General features: G+C 38.4%; 4 protein-coding genes and 1 long non-coding RNA gene across 9 annotated transcripts; all 5 read right to left on the reverse strand.

Annotated features, from left to right (window-relative positions):
- Positions 1–51: 51 nt before the first annotated feature.
- On the reverse strand, positions 52–5,454 carry LOC125215771 (beta-amylase 8). 4 transcript variants are annotated; one of them, XM_048117309.1, is made up of 10 exons: positions 4,852–5,444; positions 3,383–3,604; positions 2,790–2,870; positions 2,462–2,665; positions 1,890–2,084; positions 1,315–1,479; positions 898–1,158; positions 595–807; positions 312–531; positions 52–232 (listed from the first exon to the last, which is right to left on the reverse strand). In XM_048117309.1, the coding sequence occupies exons 1-10, from the start codon at positions 5,359–5,361 to the stop codon at positions 216–218; spliced, it is 2,088 nt and encodes a 695-aa protein (XP_047973266.1). In that variant the 5' UTR covers positions 5,362–5,444; the 3' UTR covers positions 52–215. The 4 variants fall into 4 exon arrangements, 2 of the variants coding, with proteins under 2 accessions (XP_047973266.1, XP_047973265.1); XM_048117308.1 differs by having other exon boundaries at positions 3,383–3,607; XR_007175302.1 differs by lacking the exon at positions 52–232 and having other exon boundaries at positions 392–531; positions 595–797; positions 3,383–3,607; positions 4,852–5,454.
- Positions 5,455–6,870: 1,416 nt separating this feature from the next.
- LOC125210154 lies at positions 6,871–9,180 on the reverse strand. The gene is made up of 3 exons (XM_048109729.1): positions 9,150–9,180; positions 8,858–9,057; positions 6,871–7,383 (listed from the first exon to the last, which is right to left on the reverse strand). Exons 1-3 carry the CDS (start codon positions 9,178–9,180, stop codon positions 6,871–6,873), a joined length of 744 nt encoding a protein of 247 aa, XP_047965686.1.
- Positions 9,181–9,629: 449 nt separating this feature from the next.
- Positions 9,630–10,112, reverse strand: LOC125210266. Its single transcript, XR_007174364.1, has 2 exons — positions 10,006–10,112; positions 9,630–9,812 (listed from the first exon to the last, which is right to left on the reverse strand). It is a non-coding gene; the product is annotated as an uncharacterized LOC125210266 (long non-coding RNA).
- Positions 10,113–11,213: 1,101 nt separating this feature from the next.
- Positions 11,214–15,051, reverse strand: LOC125211542. 2 transcript variants are annotated; one of them, XM_048111385.1, is made up of 6 exons: positions 14,670–15,051; positions 13,185–14,222; positions 12,138–12,332; positions 11,901–12,031; positions 11,620–11,730; positions 11,214–11,539 (listed from the first exon to the last, which is right to left on the reverse strand). In XM_048111385.1, the coding sequence occupies exons 1-6, from the start codon at positions 14,829–14,831 to the stop codon at positions 11,476–11,478; spliced, it is 1,701 nt and encodes a 566-aa protein (XP_047967342.1). In that variant the 5' UTR covers positions 14,832–15,051; the 3' UTR covers positions 11,214–11,475. The 2 variants fall into 2 exon arrangements, with proteins under 2 accessions (XP_047967342.1, XP_047967341.1); XM_048111384.1 differs by having other exon boundaries at positions 11,901–12,052.
- A 1,082-nt stretch (positions 15,052–16,133) lies between these two features.
- LOC125211431 (pectin acetylesterase 8-like) lies at positions 16,134–19,018 on the reverse strand. Its single transcript, XM_048111213.1, has 13 exons — positions 18,799–19,018; positions 18,374–18,495; positions 18,205–18,287; positions 17,993–18,122; positions 17,823–17,902; positions 17,619–17,705; positions 17,422–17,546; positions 17,278–17,338; positions 17,144–17,197; positions 16,994–17,071; positions 16,811–16,916; positions 16,595–16,740; positions 16,134–16,521 (listed from the first exon to the last, which is right to left on the reverse strand). Exons 2-13 carry the CDS (start codon positions 18,489–18,491, stop codon positions 16,393–16,395), a joined length of 1,197 nt encoding a protein of 398 aa, XP_047967170.1. The 5' UTR covers positions 18,492–18,495; positions 18,799–19,018; the 3' UTR covers positions 16,134–16,392.
- Positions 19,019–20,335: the final 1,317 nt, after the last annotated feature.

Genomic DNA, 20,335 nt, shown 5'->3' on the forward strand with positions numbered 1-20,335 from the left:
TCATGATTCATGTGATTTAATTGTTTTTTTTTTTTGGCATATGCAGAGAGAGAGAGAAACATTACATGTTCATATAATCGTGGTGAATATGCTCTTTTAACATAGAAGAGTCTTGAAATTATGTCTACATAGAAAATAGTTAAGGTTGAACTTTACAAGAAAAACTTTTTAGTACAGTAGGTGAAAGTAGTCACCCGTGGCGCCAATTAGGATTGTTAGTTACTGACTGCTCCTGCAAGTTAAAGAGCTTGAGACTATGAGACACGACCCAAAACTGAAAAACGAGAAATATGACGATGAATGTGGCTCACCGTGCATGCTTTTAATGAAGTAATCGATCTCCGGGAAGCATATGGTTCTTTGGATCGAAGGCGAAGGTTGTTGGAAGGCAAAGAAAGAGAAGTGTCTGCGGTCAGGATGGTCTCTTGGCTTTGCTGTCTCGACCAGCCTCGTGAATTCTTCTCTATTGTAGCATGGCTGCCCATTCTGGCCTGCAACATTAAGCCCTTTGTCCCAACCTGAGTTAAGGACCTGCATCCACGAAAATGTTACCAAGAGCAATTGGTCACTTTAAGTGAACTAAAGACGACTAACCTGCCAGTTCAGGGCCATGGGATCAGACAATGCTTCATCAATCTCTGGATATGGAGCCTGAAATCCCGAGATGACAAATTTCATGGTGACGTCGTGCTTTTTCAGCACTTCGAACAATGGAGCATAACCGTCCTGGTTAGAAGGGTTGTTGAAGCCAGCAGTGAGCTCTGCAGCATGGCTACTTGTCTTGTACCACCAGTAAACTGCTGGAATCTAGATCGTAGATCTGTTAGTTTTCCTCCTAATCTACAAACATAAAACTCGTGGGGGAATATAACAGACTTCGGATATGTGAATGAGTACCTTGACGACTATCTGTATATCCTCAAAGGCAAGACTTGCCAGGGACAAAACATTGTCAGCATGGTCTATTAAGACCTGAGTATACCAATGCCGGAAGAAGCGTCCATAGTAGCTATCGTAATCACCACTGTCACAGAAGAATCCTGTCTCATGTGGCTTAGAATTATAATAACCAGCATTGTCAGGGGCTCGGCCCCAGAATGAGTGTCCACGGAGTTTTGCAGCTCTTTGGAGATTTTGCAACAAATATTTATCGTGACACTGGAAAGATGAAAATCATAGAAATATCAGGACGCAATATTGAAATATGCATTTTCTTGTACTAATATGCAAGATGAGCAAATTTTACCACTTTTGTCCAGCTAAAAGAAATTTCAAAGATAAAATTTCAAAAGATACTTAGATTTTATGAGATACCTGAAACTCACCAATACCCGGATATCTCCAGCCCATCCTTTCTGAAAATGAAGGGTACTTCAGCTCTCCAGAAGCTCCTAACCCAACTTCAACAGCAGAAATGAGGCCCTCAGTGAATAAGTCATCAAACTCAGTTCGGAAGCTTCTCATGAAATCAAAATAGATCTGAAATTACAGAAACATACTGGTTTATGTACAAATAAATTTTCTTATTCTGTATGTCGAGCTGCATAAAATCACCATTCCAAAGGACAGCAACAAACATACTCTAGTAAATTCCTATAACTGATATGAATAAAGAGGTAAATGTTAGAAGCAAATCATGGATCAAGTACTAAATCTAGGAACTTCAAGGAGAGAACATTATATGAAAAATTATTGAGGATGGTTTTGGGAATTTAATGCGGTAACTTAGATTCTTGAATTTTATTGGTGAAGCAAACTGAACAAGAGTTATGCTCCAGATTGCAGAAGTCATTAAACCGTCAAGTATGAAATGATCCAAGAGGCTTTAAAAGGCCATGGCCATGAATCGTTCACCTGGAACAAAGGATGATAAAAGAATAGCTAACTACCTCGATGCCAGTTCTTCCTTTAAGTACCCGTTCCTTGTCAATGCCCCAAGAAAGGCACTCAGTATTTCTTCTTCCTTCACGATCTGTGAAGAATATATCCTGATTGTTTTTCCCAATTTCCAATACCCACTGAGGGAGGGAGATAAATATTCCACCCGTATCAGGTCCTCCGTGTTCATGAAATGCCATTACCACCTTCAGAAATGAGAGATTTCAGAATATTCACCAAAAGCATACCTTAGGAAACTAGTTCAGCATAAAAAATAATGACTTTGGGTGTAAGAGTAGAAAATGCATATTGAGAACCATGGAAAAATATTCAAAAATGGTGTTCAAATTATATGATCATTTTCTAGACTAATATTTTCATATTACAGGAAGAAACCCCCAAGTAGAGATTTTTTCATTTGATCTTATGATACTATGTTAGTATGAAGTTTGAGAGCCGCCACTACAAATGGTATTACGCCCTCAATCATGAAATATCAATTGCTTGTTGAACCATGTGAAAGTAGGACACTCAACAGTCAGGGGTCAAAGAGTTTAAGAAAGCATTCTTAAAACCTCAATACCTGCAATTTCATCCCAAACTCTCGAATAATGTTAAACATTTCCCTGTATCCTGCCCATTCATACTTCTTTGGTGCCCAAGCTTCAATGATTCCCCACCAACAATCTACGATAACACCATCAACATTCAAAGACCTCAGATGTTGTAATTCCACTTTAACACCTTCAGGATCCATCAACTGGCAGAAATTGCTGATTAAGCCAGTCTGCAAAATCCAATCCAGAAAAGGTATTGCATGTTTAAACAAACTCATACACAGGAGATGTTCAAGAGTAATATGTTAGGCTATTATTTTAAATGCTCCAAAAATATTTTGAAAGAATACTTACTGCAAGCTTCACATAAACAGGGATGTAAGAGGTCTCAGCAAGACCGTTTCCATGCTCCCTGCAGTGAACATCTTGCACAAGCTGCAAGAATCGACCATGATGTAGAGAATTATTCATTATGCACAACTGAAGTATGTTTCTCCACCGAGCAATGCCTTGAACATGAAGTTTAGCACCAAAATCTTAGACAACCATACAGGAGCACTAAACCCAAGTTTGCATGCCTTCGCCATGTAAAACTAGTATTATAGTGTATATATGAAAGAAGCTACCAACGTGTTGAAGATTTCATTTTTGGTTCCTCTTAGTTTTAAAGAATGCCAAACATATTTCTTTATGTGGACAGAGACACAAGATACTGGTTTGGGTCATAATGTTCTACCATATAGGTAAAGGAGTTAGCTAAGGTAAATGAGTACTAAGTTTGGATAAATACAAATAAAATTCCCATAATATGCAGTAATCTTCAACCAATATGAGTGCCAGATATAAATTACTACTATAATAACTTTGCTACGTCAGATGAATGACTAAGCAAATTAAATCAAAGTTACCTTCAGAAGGTAGCACAAATTTTCAGAGAGAGTTTATACCTGGCCTGTCTTCAAACATTCAGGGGAGTCTCTGGCGCTGGCACTTGAATATTTGTCAAGCTTTGCATCCCTTTCTGCAACAACAGAATCAAGGGATGCTGGTGACAAATTCTCATCAACTCTGAGAGTTGAAGGCTGACAATCAACTGATGGCCTCACAGAGCAATTTCTCAAAGCACCAGAATATAATGGGCTTTCAACTGACCGAACTGGATTTACACCCTGCTTCAAGTTAGCAGCAGCTAATCAGAAACACTATATAGTTTTGTCACATGAGAGATATAAAACAGCAGTCAAACACGATATCTACAACCACGAGATGACATACAGCAGAAGAGTCACTTTTTCTAAATAAAATGAACTTGGTCTGTATCAATCCAGCTCTCCGTTAACAAATAATCAAATTCCCTGAGAATCAAATTTGGATAATAACATAGAAGAATACAACATCAAGCTCTCTGCTTTAGTTAACTCTGTGGCAAATAAATATATCATCTACAGAAACATAAATACAGATAGCATATCATGTCATCTGCAGGGAGAAAGATCTGATTTGTCAAGATATCTAAACTTTTTTTGATTGTTTTTACACAACTATGCAAGTCTCTTTAGTAAAGGGCAGGGGTAGAACACGCTTTCTCCTCTCAATGGTAATAAGAAGATTTCCAACATAGAAGGGACCTTTTGCTCCCACGGGACCCAATCCAACAGAACTTTGAAAGTGAGAACAATTTTCAAACAAAGAAATTCTAACAGTTTGGAGGTAGGAAATCATTGTATGTATTGAAGCATGAGCTAGCAATGCACACTTAAGAGATAGCTACATTGGTTTACCATTTCCATTGGCACAGAGTCCAATCCAGGGAAAAACTATTTCCAGTAGTCTGGGACTCTGGGTCCTACTTCCTAGATTGTTAGTATTTGTAGCATAACTGAAAGTGTAAGGAGAAAGAGGACTAACGATCAGGATATGCAGTCCACCATGGATTACTTTCCACAAAACCAATAACTGAAATTGTTAAGTACAATCTATTCCATTTGTTTGGCACGAGGTGTTAAGCTTTTGTATGCAATTGGAAGCACAACAACCATTCTCCCCAACTTAGAGAAACTTAGCTCATCAGTAGTGCCAAAATACCCAACTCGTTTACTGTATGTAACCTACAGTGTACAGGTTCTTTTCTATTATGTCCATAAATGATCACTAAATAAAAACCTTCCGAGCTTCAAAAACTAGCATCTGATCCAAATCTCAAGGTAATTAAACCAAATCAACTTCCTTTCAGTTTTTTCTTTCCTTTCCATACCGAATTCTCAAATTGAGTCACAAATTCACTACCAACATCACAGCAAACGACAACATCGGAACTCCATATCTATCAATTAATACGTGTTCAATCTTAAAACTTATAATTCACATAATAACATACCACTGAAACCTCTTATTCCAAAACTTTCAAAACACTCACCACGTTAGAGGCATTACTATTATTTTGTTGAACAGAATTGAAATGAGAAGCAGGAGGCGGCTGCGATTGCGATTGCGGCTGCATTGGAGGGGGCGGCGGCGGCGTCTGCCTGTAAGTGGTGCCGTCGGGCTCAACCGTCCAGCCAGCCTCCCGAGCGAGTGCGGCGATGACGTCGTTCATGTCGGCGCGCGCAGGGAGGGGGAAATTCCCGTACTGGCGGAGACCGGCGAGCATTCGGCTGGTGATTGCTCTGCGGTGGCGCTCTCGGAGCTTCGTCCGCTCCTTCTCCTTGTCTCTCTCCTTCCTGCTCTTTATCGGAGTGGTGGTTGCTGCGGCGTTGCTGTTGGAGTTTGTGGCGGCGAAGCCGCGGAGGCGGCGCTGCGGCTGGGGTTGCTGGTGGTACGGTTGGGTGGAGGTGCTGGTGGCCGGCGGCGGCGGAGAGTGTTGTGGATCGAGATCCTGAGCCGCAGCGGCGAAACAGTGGTTCATTGCGTTGGCGTTGGTGTTCATCGTTGCTGCATCTCGTCGCTCAGTCACCACCGTTTCTTAGCTCTCTCCTTCTCGGACTATCACTCACACAATCTTCGTTTCTGGTTTATCATTATTTGCATTTCACACCCTCCAGATACCGCTATTTGCAATTTTGCATATTAAATGCCTTATTCTAATAATGTCAAAATTACTTTATCTTCTAAAATCTAGCAGTACAATAAACGTGGAGTATCATGTTAGTACTAGTATTATTTTGGTCCGATTAATAAAAATCTCATTTCATTTTTATTATAATTAATAAATATCTTATGCATATTATTTTATTAACTCATTTTTCTTATATTTAATATTTTTTTCAATTAATGTCCAACAATTAAGAGTAAAGACTCATATTACGGAGGAGAAAATAAGATTCATATTACTGAATAGAGGGAATACTCCTATATTTAGTAAATTATCAAAAAATTATGAAGTTTAGCCAAACTTTGATCAATTATAGAAAAAATGATCGAAAATATTATAATTTTGATATTTTTCATAATTGTACTATGACAAAAGATTCCATCATGCTCTACTTTTGAATTTATTAATATAACAGGTACATGGTAAAAATTAAAGTTATGATTGACTAAGTTTATTAAAAAATGTCATTTAAGTAGCCGAATGTTTTGTCAACATAATATTTTTGCAAATCATACATCATGGGACAATTGTGAAAATTTTCAAAGTTATGATATGATTGACCATTTTTAAAAATTAGAGACTAGCCAAAATTTGATCAAACTTTATGATTGTTTTAACTATATGCAATTACTAGTATTACCTCTCTTAATGTTTCAGTAAGTTCACATGTGGAACTTCCACATGATATTTGGAACCCTAAGTAAATTAAACCGACATTGACGGATATTATAAAATCATTCATATCTCTATCTCTTATTCATCTCTTAACCATTTAATCCCTTAACTATTCATGGGTTTCACTGTACTTTTCACCTCATCTCTTAACTAAGAGACATCACATGCATCCATCTCCATCTCTCAACCATCTCATCCCTTAACTATTCATCTCAATTTCAATTTTTTTTCTTTCCAACAAATTTAATTAATAAAAACACACTTCATTATATAAAATAAAATTACAATTTAAAATCCTAAAAAAATAAAAAAAAAATACAAAATTAAAATCCTATAAAAATAAAAAAAAATAAAAAAATACATAATTTAAAATCCTAAAAAAAATAAAAAATACATAATTTAAAATACTCTAAATTAAATTATAAAAACTACTCGGCCGGCGAATCATCCCCCGAAGTTGGTGGCTGTGCACCCAAGTTAGATCGAGACCGAATACCAAGTTGTTGCCTGAGATGTTCAATGCCGTCCAGATGGGCTTCATATTGGGGAGACGTCATTTTTGAAGTGTCAGCCATCGTGGCGAGCAGGTACATGGACATTAGGGTGTTCGAGCCCGAGCCCGCCTAGCTTTATTCGCCTCGGCCCCTCTCCCTCCTCTTCCCCCTCCCTCTAGCCGCCTTCGCCGCCTTGCGGCCGACGTCGTGAACCGGAGGGGCCCTCTGCATCGGGAGCCCTGCCCTCAACCTCTTGTGAGGGGTTGCCTGACCCGCCCTCACTAGACGAGTATTGGCCACCCGTTGTGTGCTTCGAGCGTTTCGAGTTCGACCTCGTGCAAGACGGGACACCACCAGCCCACCTTTCAAGGTGGTGGACTTGCGACCAAACATCGACATGTTTGAAATCTTTATCGGTGTCGTCTTTAAAGACCCGCAACGCCGCTCTCAGAATGTCGGCTCCACTGGCTCCGCTTTGGTAATTCGCCGCTTCTTCCCTGTATATCGCGCAAAATTTTTTGACATCTTTGTCGTATCGGTCCCAATGACCGCGGAGCATCTTCATGTTGTGGCGGTGGGTCCCCTTTGGCTTTTTCGAGTTGTAAAGTTCGGTGACTTTTTCCCATAAACACAAGCGGGTTTGTTGATTCCCGACGACAGTATTGTACGAGACGGTGACCTGATAAGGCTAATTTCATACATTGGTTATGGGGTTAAATTCAGAAGTTTCCTAGGTCTAACATAGCTTTTAAGTCAGGTGTGTAGAAGAAACAACCAGATCCAGGAAGAAAGGGAAGAAGCCACTTGGTGAAGAAATCTGCCGGGAAAGTGAGCAGAAGAAGAGAAAGTTACCAGATGGAGGAGATTTCTAGACGGAGGGCAAAAAGGAAAATTCAAGAGAAGATTCTAGAAGATCAACTCCACGCTTATAAATAAGAGCACGCAACACACCTGAGGCATCCATCATCTCACTTTTGCTCTTAGCTCACTTTTCACACTTCTACACGCACACTTAGGGGTTACCAAATTCAGGGGTTGGGTTCGTAGTTTGCATCATCGTTGTGTACCACCGTCTCAAGGCGAGGCGAAGAAACAATTTACAGCTTTCAGTTTTAATTTCTGCTTTTGAATTCACCGAGTCTTCGCTGTTCGAAGCTCGGCCTTATTTTGTTGAATCGTTGTCGAATTCGTAATCGTTTAGCTATGGAAATTTGTGTTATGTTTTCGTATTATGTTTGTGTTGATTGTTGCTTTACCTTGGATGCTTTTCGCACTTGATCTGGGTTGTTTGAGTTGAATTGTGTTGGAATTGAAGTTGATCGGTTGAATTTGGTTGGATCGGAGTGATCAGAGATGGAATTTGTTGTGGTTTGTCGTGGATGGCTTGGATCCGGAGCGGATGAAGCATCCGATGTTTAGATTTGTTAAATTCTGCATGAGTTTTGGAGTTTAGTTCATGTTTTCTCATTTACCTCGTCTAGTGGTAGTAGATCTGCTCTGATTTCTTAGTTAATCGTAGTGTGGTAGTTTAATTCGACATGCTCTGTTTCGATTTGATGTTTATTCTGTTTTTTTGCATTTTGTGATCGTGAATCGTTGGTGAAGATGAAGCTAGTTGTTAGTTAAATCCATAGTTAGTTAGTTGCAACTTTTCATTCGTACCCTTTACTGTTTTTGGAAATGGTCCCCACGATCTGTTCTTCATCTGTCTAGGCAGTTTAGGGAAAGTAATTCACTAGGTCTGGTAAATCCCGCCGCTGGAGTATTGATCTGTTTACATCTCTGTTTTCGTTATGCATGCTTCCGTTATGTTTCAGTTTTCCTAGGTCTAGCTGGTAGAATAGATCATTTACATTTCCCGAGTCTAGTAGTTAAGTTCTCAACCCAAAGATGCGTGGCAACAGCCAAAAACCTTTTCCAAAGTCTCTTAAATGCTTCCTTACGCTTCCATCTCTGTAGGATTCGATCACTACTTCCTTATACTAGTTTTTAGTATCGTGGGTTGAGGGTTTTGAAACAGAAAAAGATTGTGTGCCCAACGACCGAGGATTTCAAGGATTCCCTGAGTTCCTAGACCCTGTGATCTAGCGGGTTCTCTGGATCTGAGAAGTTTGACCATTAATTAAAAGTGCACACATCGATAAAACTGGACTTTTCATGACCCAAGCGTCATACAGAGCCAACGTCTCCTTGTGGCCGTATGGATGACGACCTAGATCCACCAGAACCTCGTCGTCGCCCTTTTCCTCCTCGGCATTGACGCTGAGGCTGGCGGAGCCTCCACCTATCGGCCAGTTTCCCAGAGTGTGTTCATCCGGAAAATTTTCAGAATTTGGGATAATCCCGGCGTTTGCCCGTACCTCTGGGGGTAGGGACGATAGTATGCATCCACAACAAAATGTGGTGTTTGGTACGCCGCCGGCGTCGTCGAGCCTTGGATGCCCGGCGACGAACCGGAACCGGTAGCACCCAAAACGTTGTACATGCCCTTTCAATCGCCAAACGCGTTCAAGTCGAACCCGCCGGAGTTTCCGTCACCGGATATTTTTTCAAAAATTGGAGAGAAAAGATAGATGAGTGTTTGTGTGTAGAACGGAGAATGAAGTAATAAGGGAGTATTTATAGAATTAAAAAAAAATGATTGTTGAACGATCATATTACCGTTTAACATTTATTTATTTCTTTTTATTTCGAAAAATCGAATTTTTAAATAAATAAAATAAAGTTATGACGTCATAAAAACGACGCCCACTCGCGGGCCGGCGAGTGGGCGTCACGCCTAGCGCCAGCACGCGCCACGTGGCGCTAGCGCGTGGCGAGACAGCTCGTCTCGATGCCCTTCCGCGCGAGACGCGCTGTCACACCTCAACCCTTATGACGTATGCACTTAATATAAATAAATTTTAAATGTTAAATAAATTAACCCACGCGTCAAGTACCTAAAACACGCATATTATATCATTTCAAAAATCAACATTTTATCAAGTAAATGTTTCTAAACATTCTAAACAGTAGTGAGACCCTCTCACCACTCTATATACTTTACATTTATCTACATGCAAAAATGATGAGAGGAGAAAGTTGTCAAAACGCGTCAGCCGCCGACCCTTATAATAACTGTAACTCACATCAACCCACATCATATTACACCATCAGTATCAAACAACACATAACCATTTAGTCTCATATCATATAATTCAAATATTCACTCCAATTTAACACATAGCAATCAATCACATAAAATATGTAAAATTAAAAGTGTGATTTATACACACCTAATTAAGATAGATAATCTGGTCAGAACACTTACTCTTACTCTTGCTTCTCTATCTATGATTCTTGATACTCCACTAGTCTACGAAATTCTGAGTAATTATTTAGGATAGTTCTTTTGCCTTCTCCTTATAGACTTTTCTGCTTTGGTCTACAAAGTTTATACTTTATATTGTGAAAATGGGCACATATTTATTTTAACCGCCTTAACTCTTTGCTACACAACTAACGGTGAAAAGTGGCTTACTAAATTCATTACACGCATACACATATATGCTAGCACATATAGGAAAATATAATACGTGGCATATTAATAAGAAACCATAATTGATGATTATTGTCGATTGGAAACATATAAACTATATATATATATATAGATACTATTTATTCATCTAACATCATCGTGCATAACTACATGCATTGATATAATTTAATTTATTTATTGTGTGTATTCTAAACACAAAAATATTTATAATTAGAGAAACTATTTAGCATAGTTACTATATAATATGGTGCTAATTATAATATAATATGTAATCATAAAAATTGAGGCATGTTCCAAAATATAATAAAATATGAAATCATAAAAAATGATGCATGTTCCGAGTTTGGAATGTCACACGCGCGATGAGTTGATTCGTCTCTTTGGGACGAGATGGAGTTTGCAACGCGGTCTCGTGGCCGTCTCGTCTCGGCGGGACGAGATCGAGACGGCGACGAGCCGCGTTGTGGATGCTCTAAGAGCATCTACAATAAGAATAGGCTAGCAATAGCCTAGCCAAAAACTCCTCCCGTCACATCATCATACATTTCCCATAGCCTAGCAAATAAATTGACAAATACAATTAATTCATTTTAATTGTTGGTGTTTATAAAAAATGAAGTGTAATGAATTGTAAATATAGAGTATAAATAAATAAATAAATAAATAAAATTGGTTAGCCCATCGCTCGCCGGGCAAAAAGCGGCCAACAATAGCCTAGCAATCGGCTAACCAGTTAGTCCGTGTTTGACCTCTCGTCCATACGCCGTTCATCCTTCGCGTTAGCCTAACACAATGGCGGACGTCCGCCATGCCCTAGCCGCTGCTCTAAGGATAAGAGGTCGAGACTTATAAGTCAAAATTAATTTTACATGATATTCTTCCAAAATTAATTATTTCAGTCTCTATCTATAGCTAAATAATATTCATATGGAGTATATGATTTAATGATTATATCTTACTTATTTAAAAATTTACAAGCCTTTACAACAAACCCTAGTTTTTATTTTCACTCACAATTCTCCATAGAGCAGAGAGGGAAATAGACACTCCGATACATCGAGCAGTTGAAAAGCGAGAGATTACACAATTCAAACCAAGCTGAAGGATTACCATTTTAACCCTGTAACCCAATAGAACAACAACACACAAACAAAGGTAGTGGGAAGGGAGCTAACTGATCCTCTCTCCAGAAGCCAAACGGAGCAAGTTTGAGTTGATCTTGCAAAACATGTGATTTTGCCATCAACAGCTCCCCGTAGTTAGCGAGTCAGGTCGGCAGATGTCCCATCTGCAAAGCGGGCATACCCTGAGAACAAAACGGTTACCTCAGGTCATTCATCAGGGACGAATTTCATCAACCATCACAGCATAGGTTAGAAGAAACACCTGTGGATTTCTTTGAGCCATTTATCGATGCATGCTCGATGGAATTCATGATGGCAAGGAAGTATTCGCATGCCGTCTCCGTCTTCATACTCAACAAGACAAATGTAACACCTGCTTGGGTTTAAGGGACATGGATAGTAAATAACAGGATATCATCTAGACGTCCCCAACATTAGATGAGTCGTTTCAAAAGTATCCATTAAAAATGCAAAACATGCTAAAGAAATTCCAGAAATGGGATAAAACTGCATTGCGAAGTATGATTCATAACATTCACTTACTGTGCAGTATCTTCACATGATTTCCTTTTGAATTTACAAAATATCTTCAAAGGCAGGGAGTCCACCACTTCAATGGGTGCTGGAACAGATCCAACTGAAGAAACAGAAGGCCGAGACAAGACGACAGATTGCTGGTGAATTTCATCCAGAACCTAATTAAAATGAATGCAACAGATCTCACCCCATTTTACCAAGGAAAAAGGCATGCACATCATACAGGGAAATCTATTACATTACCTCAAATAAAGCCTCTGCTAGCATGACAATTCTTGATATGCTAGCCCTAGCATTAGCATCATTGTTTGAATTAGGCTCTCGAGCAGCAATGCGGCAAGTACAATGACCTCCTTGATGCTGACCAGATAAGATGCAAGACCTCTCCTGAGCAGACAAGCCCTCAAATCGGCTTCCAAGTCTCTGAAGTGCACGCACCTAAGAGAAGATTAGTGGATTGTTAGTTATACACAGCATGGATGCGAGCTGCATAGAAACATTATTTTTGGAATTATGGACAGAAAGGTCACTGTCATAAGAACCTGATAGCTTAACTGTTTAGGCTCAGTATTGTTCAGATATTAAAATGGCTGCATGCGTTTATCTGAAACATCCTAAACATGGTTTGCACTTTGCAGGTTTCAGTCTTCAAGAAATATAAAAGAAGATGTTTACACAAGTTTAGAAGCCATTTTGATTCCCTATCAGATTCCACAAGCTTAAGCACACAAAAAGGAAGACCAAATGTGAAAACACTCACACACATAGACATAAAATCTTGAAGTTCATTTTCTTGGGTTAATTTGTAAAAGGTGTATTCAGAGATGAATTCGTCAACGTAAGCAAAAACATAGAAAAAATGATTATTACTAAACTGAGCCCATAATAGTTAGAAGAAAGCTCTTGCAGTTTCTTGTTTGCATCAACAGAGTTTCAGGAGGAGAAATTCCAAGTATCGGTAGCCAGTGCATGTATGTAGCTTACCAATCTAACATGGTTGGCCTTTAGGAATTCAAGGTTCACTTATATAATTATTTTAGCTACTTTCATAATAACTCCGGCTAGATCTTTTGTGAAAGTTATAGATCTCTGTGTGTGTAAGCCAGAAGGAATGGTGGTTCTGGACCTAAAATCCAAATTACCCCCAAATCTTATGTCCATATTAGATATTGTACTCATGATGTCAAAAAATGAAAAAGGAAGTAGAATACATAAAATTCAAGAGAAAGCATTAGTTGGTTATTACCAAAATTTACAATTGTATGTGAAAAGTGAGAAAGATTAAACTACCTGTGATCTTATTCTTCGTCGGCGCTCCATGAAATTTGATCTATGTTCCAGTAGATCTCTATACCTGGTCTCTCTAGCTGCTCGTGGGGTTCCATATGCATTATTTTGATTACCGTAAAAGGGGCTAGGAAAACTGGACAGGACATTGTCAGAGGTGTTCTGATGAGTAAAGCTATTATCATCTGACGTTAGATCTAGTTCTGCATGGCCTAAACCCTGTGCCACAGTATCCTGATGAGCAAGCCCCACCTCCCTGTCTTGCTGAAAATTATATAACTCCAAATCAGAAGCAGCAGTTCTACGAAGAACTCTGTCACGAAGCCTACCCACACTTAATGTTCTACTGAACCTAATATTTCGTTCGGCAGGTTCTCGAGCAAACTGTCTTGCAGCATGCCTTGTTCCATCATCATCAGTGTTTACATGATCTAAAGGTGAAAATAAAATGGGATTGCTATCTACTGTTGTATTATTTCTATTTCTCAGTATGCCTTGACCATTATTTAACTGTCGGCTATCTTGAAAACTTCTGGAAAAAACAGGATTTGGGCTAGATGCATTATTTTCATCTTGCCTTCCAGGAGACTTACTGGTGAAGCAAGCAGGAAAAAAATCACAGCCTTGTGACCTCTCATTTCTATTTACATAGCTACTAGAGGGATCAACACATTCTTCTACTTCGTCATTTGAAGTTGTGAGACCCATTGAAGGTGTAGGATAAGATCTAGTGGAGCCCAAACTGTCACCTCTTGTGAGACGGAAGCTCAAGTTTCCAGGATTAGTACTAAGGCGAGAAAGGAACCGGCTAGGAGGATTAAATGACCGAGAGGAACTGTTGCCTTCTGTAGAGGCATTATTGGTGATGCTAGGCTCACCCCACTCGTGGAGCTGAATGCCAGAGTTTATACAGTTCATGTCATTGCTCTCCTCAGCTTTTTCTGTCCCGTAACATTCTGCTGAAACTGGACAAGAGCCTAATTTATTCTCACTTGGACAGAAGGCAGTCTTTCCATTTTCTTCAGTTGGGCCATCAGAGACCTGAAATCTCAACATGATGTTACTTGGTTGGCATTTTCATAATGCTCATTAATCTAATGTAGTAGTTGTGAGAAATGAACTACTCGCAATTTGGCAACAGATTAATGATGGACAAACTGATCAATTCAAAAAAAAGGTACGAGTTAAACCAGCTACGCCAAGCCAATGTATGCAGTCAACATCAAAATTTCCATCAATTCATGTTCTTACGCTAAATCAGATTGCAGGAAGAAATGCCTAATTCAATTAAGCTTCCCACAATTTTCTCATATTCACAATTTCAATAGCACATACCAAAACGAAGCTGATTTTAACCAATTCCGCACAACATAAAAATGATGAAATTACATGCACACCAATTCCGCCATCTTCCAACTCAAACATAAATTAGATCTACAAAAAAAAACACCGAACGAATCAAAATGAATTAAACAAAAAAAAAATCACCTGTCGTTCATCACGATTATCGCAGTGAGATCCGAGGCAGGACGACTTCAAAACTCTGCTTCGGCTGGATCGACTCCTCCGAATGGCACCTCGAGACGACGAAGAAGAAGAGGAAGAAGGCAATCGGCCGGCAGCATTGTGCTTGCTACTGCTCAATCCCATTCTCTTTTCATTCAGTCATCATTGAAACAAATGCTGAGAGAAGATCCGCCGCAATTAGTGGCAGAATGCTGGATTGCTTACAACATGTCCAGATCCAGAATTTGATGGTAATAATTGCGATTTAAGCAAACTGTATCAGTATTCACCAGCTAATGATTGCAAGCATGGCGCAGTGGGGGTAGGGGAGCGTGAAATGTGGCAGAATTTGAGCCTTTGGGGATTCAATTCGAAATTGGTGTGACGCCATTTCTGCTTAGACATGAATCTGTTGAGAAAATGGGGCCATCGCAGTCAGCCCAATTTCAAAATTTCAAATTATTTTTCAACCATATTGGGCCATAAAATAAGCCCAAAATAGATGCAAGCATTTTTAATAGGGCAAATTGCCTAAAAAATCACAAATTTTTGGGAAAGTTTGGTTTTTCCCACAAACTCTATAAGTTGCGCCTAAAGTCACGAACTATATCAGATCGTGCAAATTTCCTAAACTACCCGACCTGACGATATATTTTCGTTAAAAACTCATCTCACGTGGCATGTCTGATGCGTGCCTTGGCAAAATTTCTAACTGGGCACAAAACGATGTCGTTTTATGTTTTTTTTATTGAATCTTCTTTACGCCGATTTTATCCATAAACCGTTTGTCGACGATTTCACTCTTCTCAATTACGTTTTCCGTCGATTGAATCGGGTTTGTGCTTTCGAAATCAGCCAAAAAGAGGTTATATTACCTGAGTTCAGAAATTTTTCCAAGTCACCGGCATGTTATATGGGATAAATTTTTAACTGAAATATGTCGTCAGGTCGGGTAGTTTGAGAAATTTACACGATTTGATAAGTTCGTGACTTTAGGCGTAACTTTTATAGTTTGTGGGAAAAACCAAACTTTCCCAAAGTTTATGTCTTTTTAGGGAATTTATCCTTTCTAATACTCCCTCCATTCCCTAGTAACAGGGACGTTTTTCCATTTTCGTCCATTCCATAGTAATATAGTCATTTCCCTTTTTAATAAAAGTCAACACATTTTTTCACACCTACTTTACTGTCTCTTACTTTTTTCTTTCTTCATCTCTCTACCTTTTCATTTTCCACTTTATTCTCTCTTTACTTAATTCACCTAATATAATTTTTTTTAATCTCTGCTGATATTGAGGGAGTATAACGTTGCAATTTATTGATTTGATTCAAATTTGATTGCATTATTATTGCTTATTTATTCCCAGTTCTAATTATATAAAAATAAAAATAAAATTTAAAAAAAAAAAAAAAAAAAAAAAAAAAAAAAAAAAAAACACCAGCAACTACAACACAATTATTCATTAATAAATTGTTATTTAAAAAGAATAATGTAATCAATACATTGATAATGCAATCAAAATGAGTTACAGGGAGCTCAATATTATCCTGCAAGCTTGCTTTATTTTACCTTCTTCATAAATCTTGATAAATCTTCTATGTTCCCCCCTCTCTAATGAAGTAGTAACATTGTAATCCTATGTATATTTCTATCTATATAAACTCTAAACGATCATCGATGCGTCCTCTCAAATCGACAACCTATCTATATCAACGGGTGCTCTTGTGGATCAAAAACGCGGTTGTGACAAGTCCTGTCACAAGGATAGGGGCAATCCCCCCTCTGAAACGGGCTTCTATCGTAGAACCAATCTCCAACAGCTTTCGCAATCGTCTGCACAAAATAATACACATTCAATGGCAATGAAAAGATTAAAAAGTTTTGCAAAGAATCAACCAAAAATGACCTTGTTATTCAACTTTGGCGAATCACTCCTAAACCATGTTTCCTGCATTTCAGTTTGGCAATGTGCATAGCAAGAATTGATGAATAATCCTCTAGATATCGACAACCCTAATCCGTTTATTGTTCGGATAAACTCTGATCTGAAAGCTGATTCAAACAAGAAGAAAAAAAGATTAGTGTTAAAGAAAATTTGTTGACTGTTTCTTCTTTTAACTACCTTGCATGATTTTGAGCTGAATGGAAGAGCAGTTGTGTATATCTGACTCGCAGCCGTGCCAGAGCCCTCGTGGATCAGCAACAGCGGGAGCCAAGATGTTCTTTATCTGGTTCAGAGAGACGGCGATAAACAAGGGAGGCGAAGCAGATAGAGTTTGCCTAAAATGTGATGTTTCTTTCTAACCTGCCATGAATCATAGGCGGCGTTCAAGAGAAAAAGGGGCGTCCGGATTCCTCTTGCAGAGTATTGTGGGAAGAAACACTGCATTTTTTCAACATATCATCATGAGCCGGATGCATAATTTTAACCAAACGCCATGGAACAATATCTTACAAGGCTCGGCTTCATTCTCAAGGTACACGATGGGGGCAGATTCTTCGCAGATCCCTGCACATTAGTCGATGAACAACATCAACAAACTGCTATATTTCATCGAAAAGTGAGAGTGGGAGAGAGTGAAGGCTCACATGTGTTGTTACTATGTCGTTGAAGTAAGCTTCTATATGTTGAGCTCCGGATACATCCTTCCTGTTCCAACAATATGAGAAACAACAAATGTTGATACTGGTGGGAACAGGCAAGTGTGACGAACGGAAGGTTATGAAACTTACGTATTTATGAAAAAACCAGCATCCGAAAGGCACTTCACTTTTGTGCCGATGGGAAGGAGATTCTTGAAGTTGTCACAATGAAGAATCACGGCTAGTCCACCAGCCGAGCATCCAGATAGCATAGCCTGCGTACATATGATTTTAACGGGCTTATCCAAGCTAGAAAAAGCTTATATTCGGAGGCGAAACCATCATACATTTTCAGCATCCTTCAGTCCTTTTGCTAATAGGTCCTTCATAACAGCAAGAAACACCCTTGCCCCTCTGTAGTGAAGTCCTGTCGCCTAATCATACACGGGAACACGAACAATTATAATTCATTCCTACTAAAATGTAGTATCTAAAAGTTTATTCACAAATTCACCATTCAACAGTTTAGCTAGCTATTGTTCAAGACTCACAGGATTCACTTCTTCAACATCACCAGTAAACGACGATCCATCACAGTATCTAATCTTCACTCGATTCCAATTATAGAAATCTGGAAAGTGGAGCCAAAACTCATCAAATAAACAATCAAGAGGCATATCACAGTAAACGAACTTCCAAATCGAACAAAGCCTATATATACCAGGGTTGAACCCTGCCTTGTTGCCCAAAAGTCCAGAGAAAGGAAGCAGTTTAACCATCTGCTTCGAGGAGCCTAGCCGGTTTCCCTTACGAGCAAGGCAACTAGTCACATTGTTGCACCATCCTCCTCCCTAAAAACCACACAATCCACCACAAAATCGAACTTTCAAGACTATCCAATACAACAAATAAAATTTTAAAATCAGGCCAAACCTCAAGCTGAATCAACCAACTGTTAACTCCCGTTCCATATCCCTTATCAAAATGGTATGCCGGAGGGCTCCCATCCAAACACACTGCGATACAACACACACCAATCAAACACTGTTTCACAAAATCACTCAGAAAACAACGCAACTCAGCACAAAAAAACAATCTTTACCTGCCCCTTTTGCCACAGCATCTTGAACATAGGTAATATTCACATAAACGCTCTCAATTCTCACCAAAATCGCAGCATACATCACAATGCGCAGCCATTGCAACAAGCCACCCCTCATTATTCTGCACAAGAAAACAATAAAAATGACATCTTTAGATCTCCCATTTCATATTATTATTATACTACTACTAAAGTTTGTTAGCCATCAACAAACAAAGCTCGAATCTTTTATTTCTCTTTTTGGTTGAACATATCATTCTACCAGAATTAGTTCAAGCATCAAATCAAACTACTATCTCCAGCTCGATTACGACACTGTTGACTGTTCCATAAACAGAAAAGACTGCAATAAAAGGAACTAAAATGGAATATGTTGAAATTACTTGAGATTCTTGAAAATCAAAAAGAAAATAAAAAAATCGTACCTTTAATTAAAAACGCTGAAACAAATGAAAGCCCACTTCGGAGCTTGAGCATTTGGAGCTGAAATCAGACTCAGGCTACAAAATAAGCAGCAGGAAATGAATTGGGAAGGAAACAATGGTGATATGCTAACTATATTACCAGCTTTTTGGATGTCGGATTTTTTTTTATATTTGTGAGCAGAGAACCCGAGAGGATGCTGCCGACACTTATTCTCGTCTGCTCTACGATCGAGCTTATATAGGTTATTATTTTTCTCAAATTGGTAGGGCTTTTTTTAATCTCTTTTGCATATGGACAACTGTGTTTTTGTACTTTTTGCATGACATTTTGATGTAAAATTATGTTTCTGTTAACTTCGTAATTATAAAATGAATGTTTCTCAATTGGTAAGATTGGCGCTTGCACTTCAATAAATAGATTGGAGATTTGAGTCATCAGGATAAGAAATGAAAAACCGTTATCGTTTCTTTATAGAAAAAAACAATTTGTTAGGATGAGTATAGTAATCTCTTAAATGAGTTAAATCTCTGTTTTGTTTTGTGTTATTGGAAACATTAAATAATTAATCTTGACTATGGTCTAGGGATATTTCGTCGACCATACATATTGAAATGTTCATCACGTTTTATATAAAAAAAAGATCCTTATATAAATTAGATTGTTGGTAAATATTGTTGTTATAAGTAAATTACTAGTTGAAAATGAAGATTTAGATCCGACCCGTGTGTCACGGAAAATGTCAAACCAATTAAAAAGGTTGCCGAAAAGTTGAAGACTCTTGTCGATATATGCACATGAATAAATGTGACAATTCGTTATAAATTAATTAATCAAAATCATAATCATTTCTAGTTAGTATAATACTTCCCCCGTCTATCTATGATTGTAATTTTTTTTCCATTTTACTAGTATTTCGTTAGGTCTAAAATAAATAAGTCTCATTTACGGGTTCTTTTATTTAAATCACATACCCTTTGTCCTAAAGTAGATGTCACATGTGTGAGATGACACAAGATTTTAGGAGTTGTTATTTTGTGTGTTAAGTGGTGGGAAAAAATATAATTTTATAATTGATTTGAGAGGAAACTTTTTCCAAAAGAGAAAATGTGACATCTTTTGTGAGCCAAACTAAAAAGGTACTTAATATTTTTAAAAAAATAGTGAACTACATAAATGGTACCTGATCTTTCACTTTCGCACATAAATGATACCTGATCTTTATTTTATACTCCCTCCGTCCCCGATTAGGAGTCATAGTTTGACCGGGCACGGATTTTAAGAAATGTAAAGAAAAGTTGGTTGAAAAAGTTAGTGGAATGTGGGACCCACCTTTTTATATTGATTTTATAATAAAATGTGTGTGAAGTGAGTTAGTGGAATGTGGGACCTACTTACCATTTATGGTAAAAATGAAGTGTGACTCTTAATTGGGAATGAACTGAAATGGAAAAATGTGACTCTTAATGGGGGACGGAGGGAGTATCGTTTTTGGTACCTATAAATCACATTTTTGGTACCTAATGCAATTTTGACCCC

The sequence above is a fragment of the Salvia hispanica genome, chromosome 3, assembly GCF_023119035.1.
Source record: "Salvia hispanica cultivar TCC Black 2014 chromosome 3, UniMelb_Shisp_WGS_1.0, whole genome shotgun sequence".
NCBI classification, from domain to species: Eukaryota; Viridiplantae; Streptophyta; class Magnoliopsida; order Lamiales; family Lamiaceae; genus Salvia; species Salvia hispanica.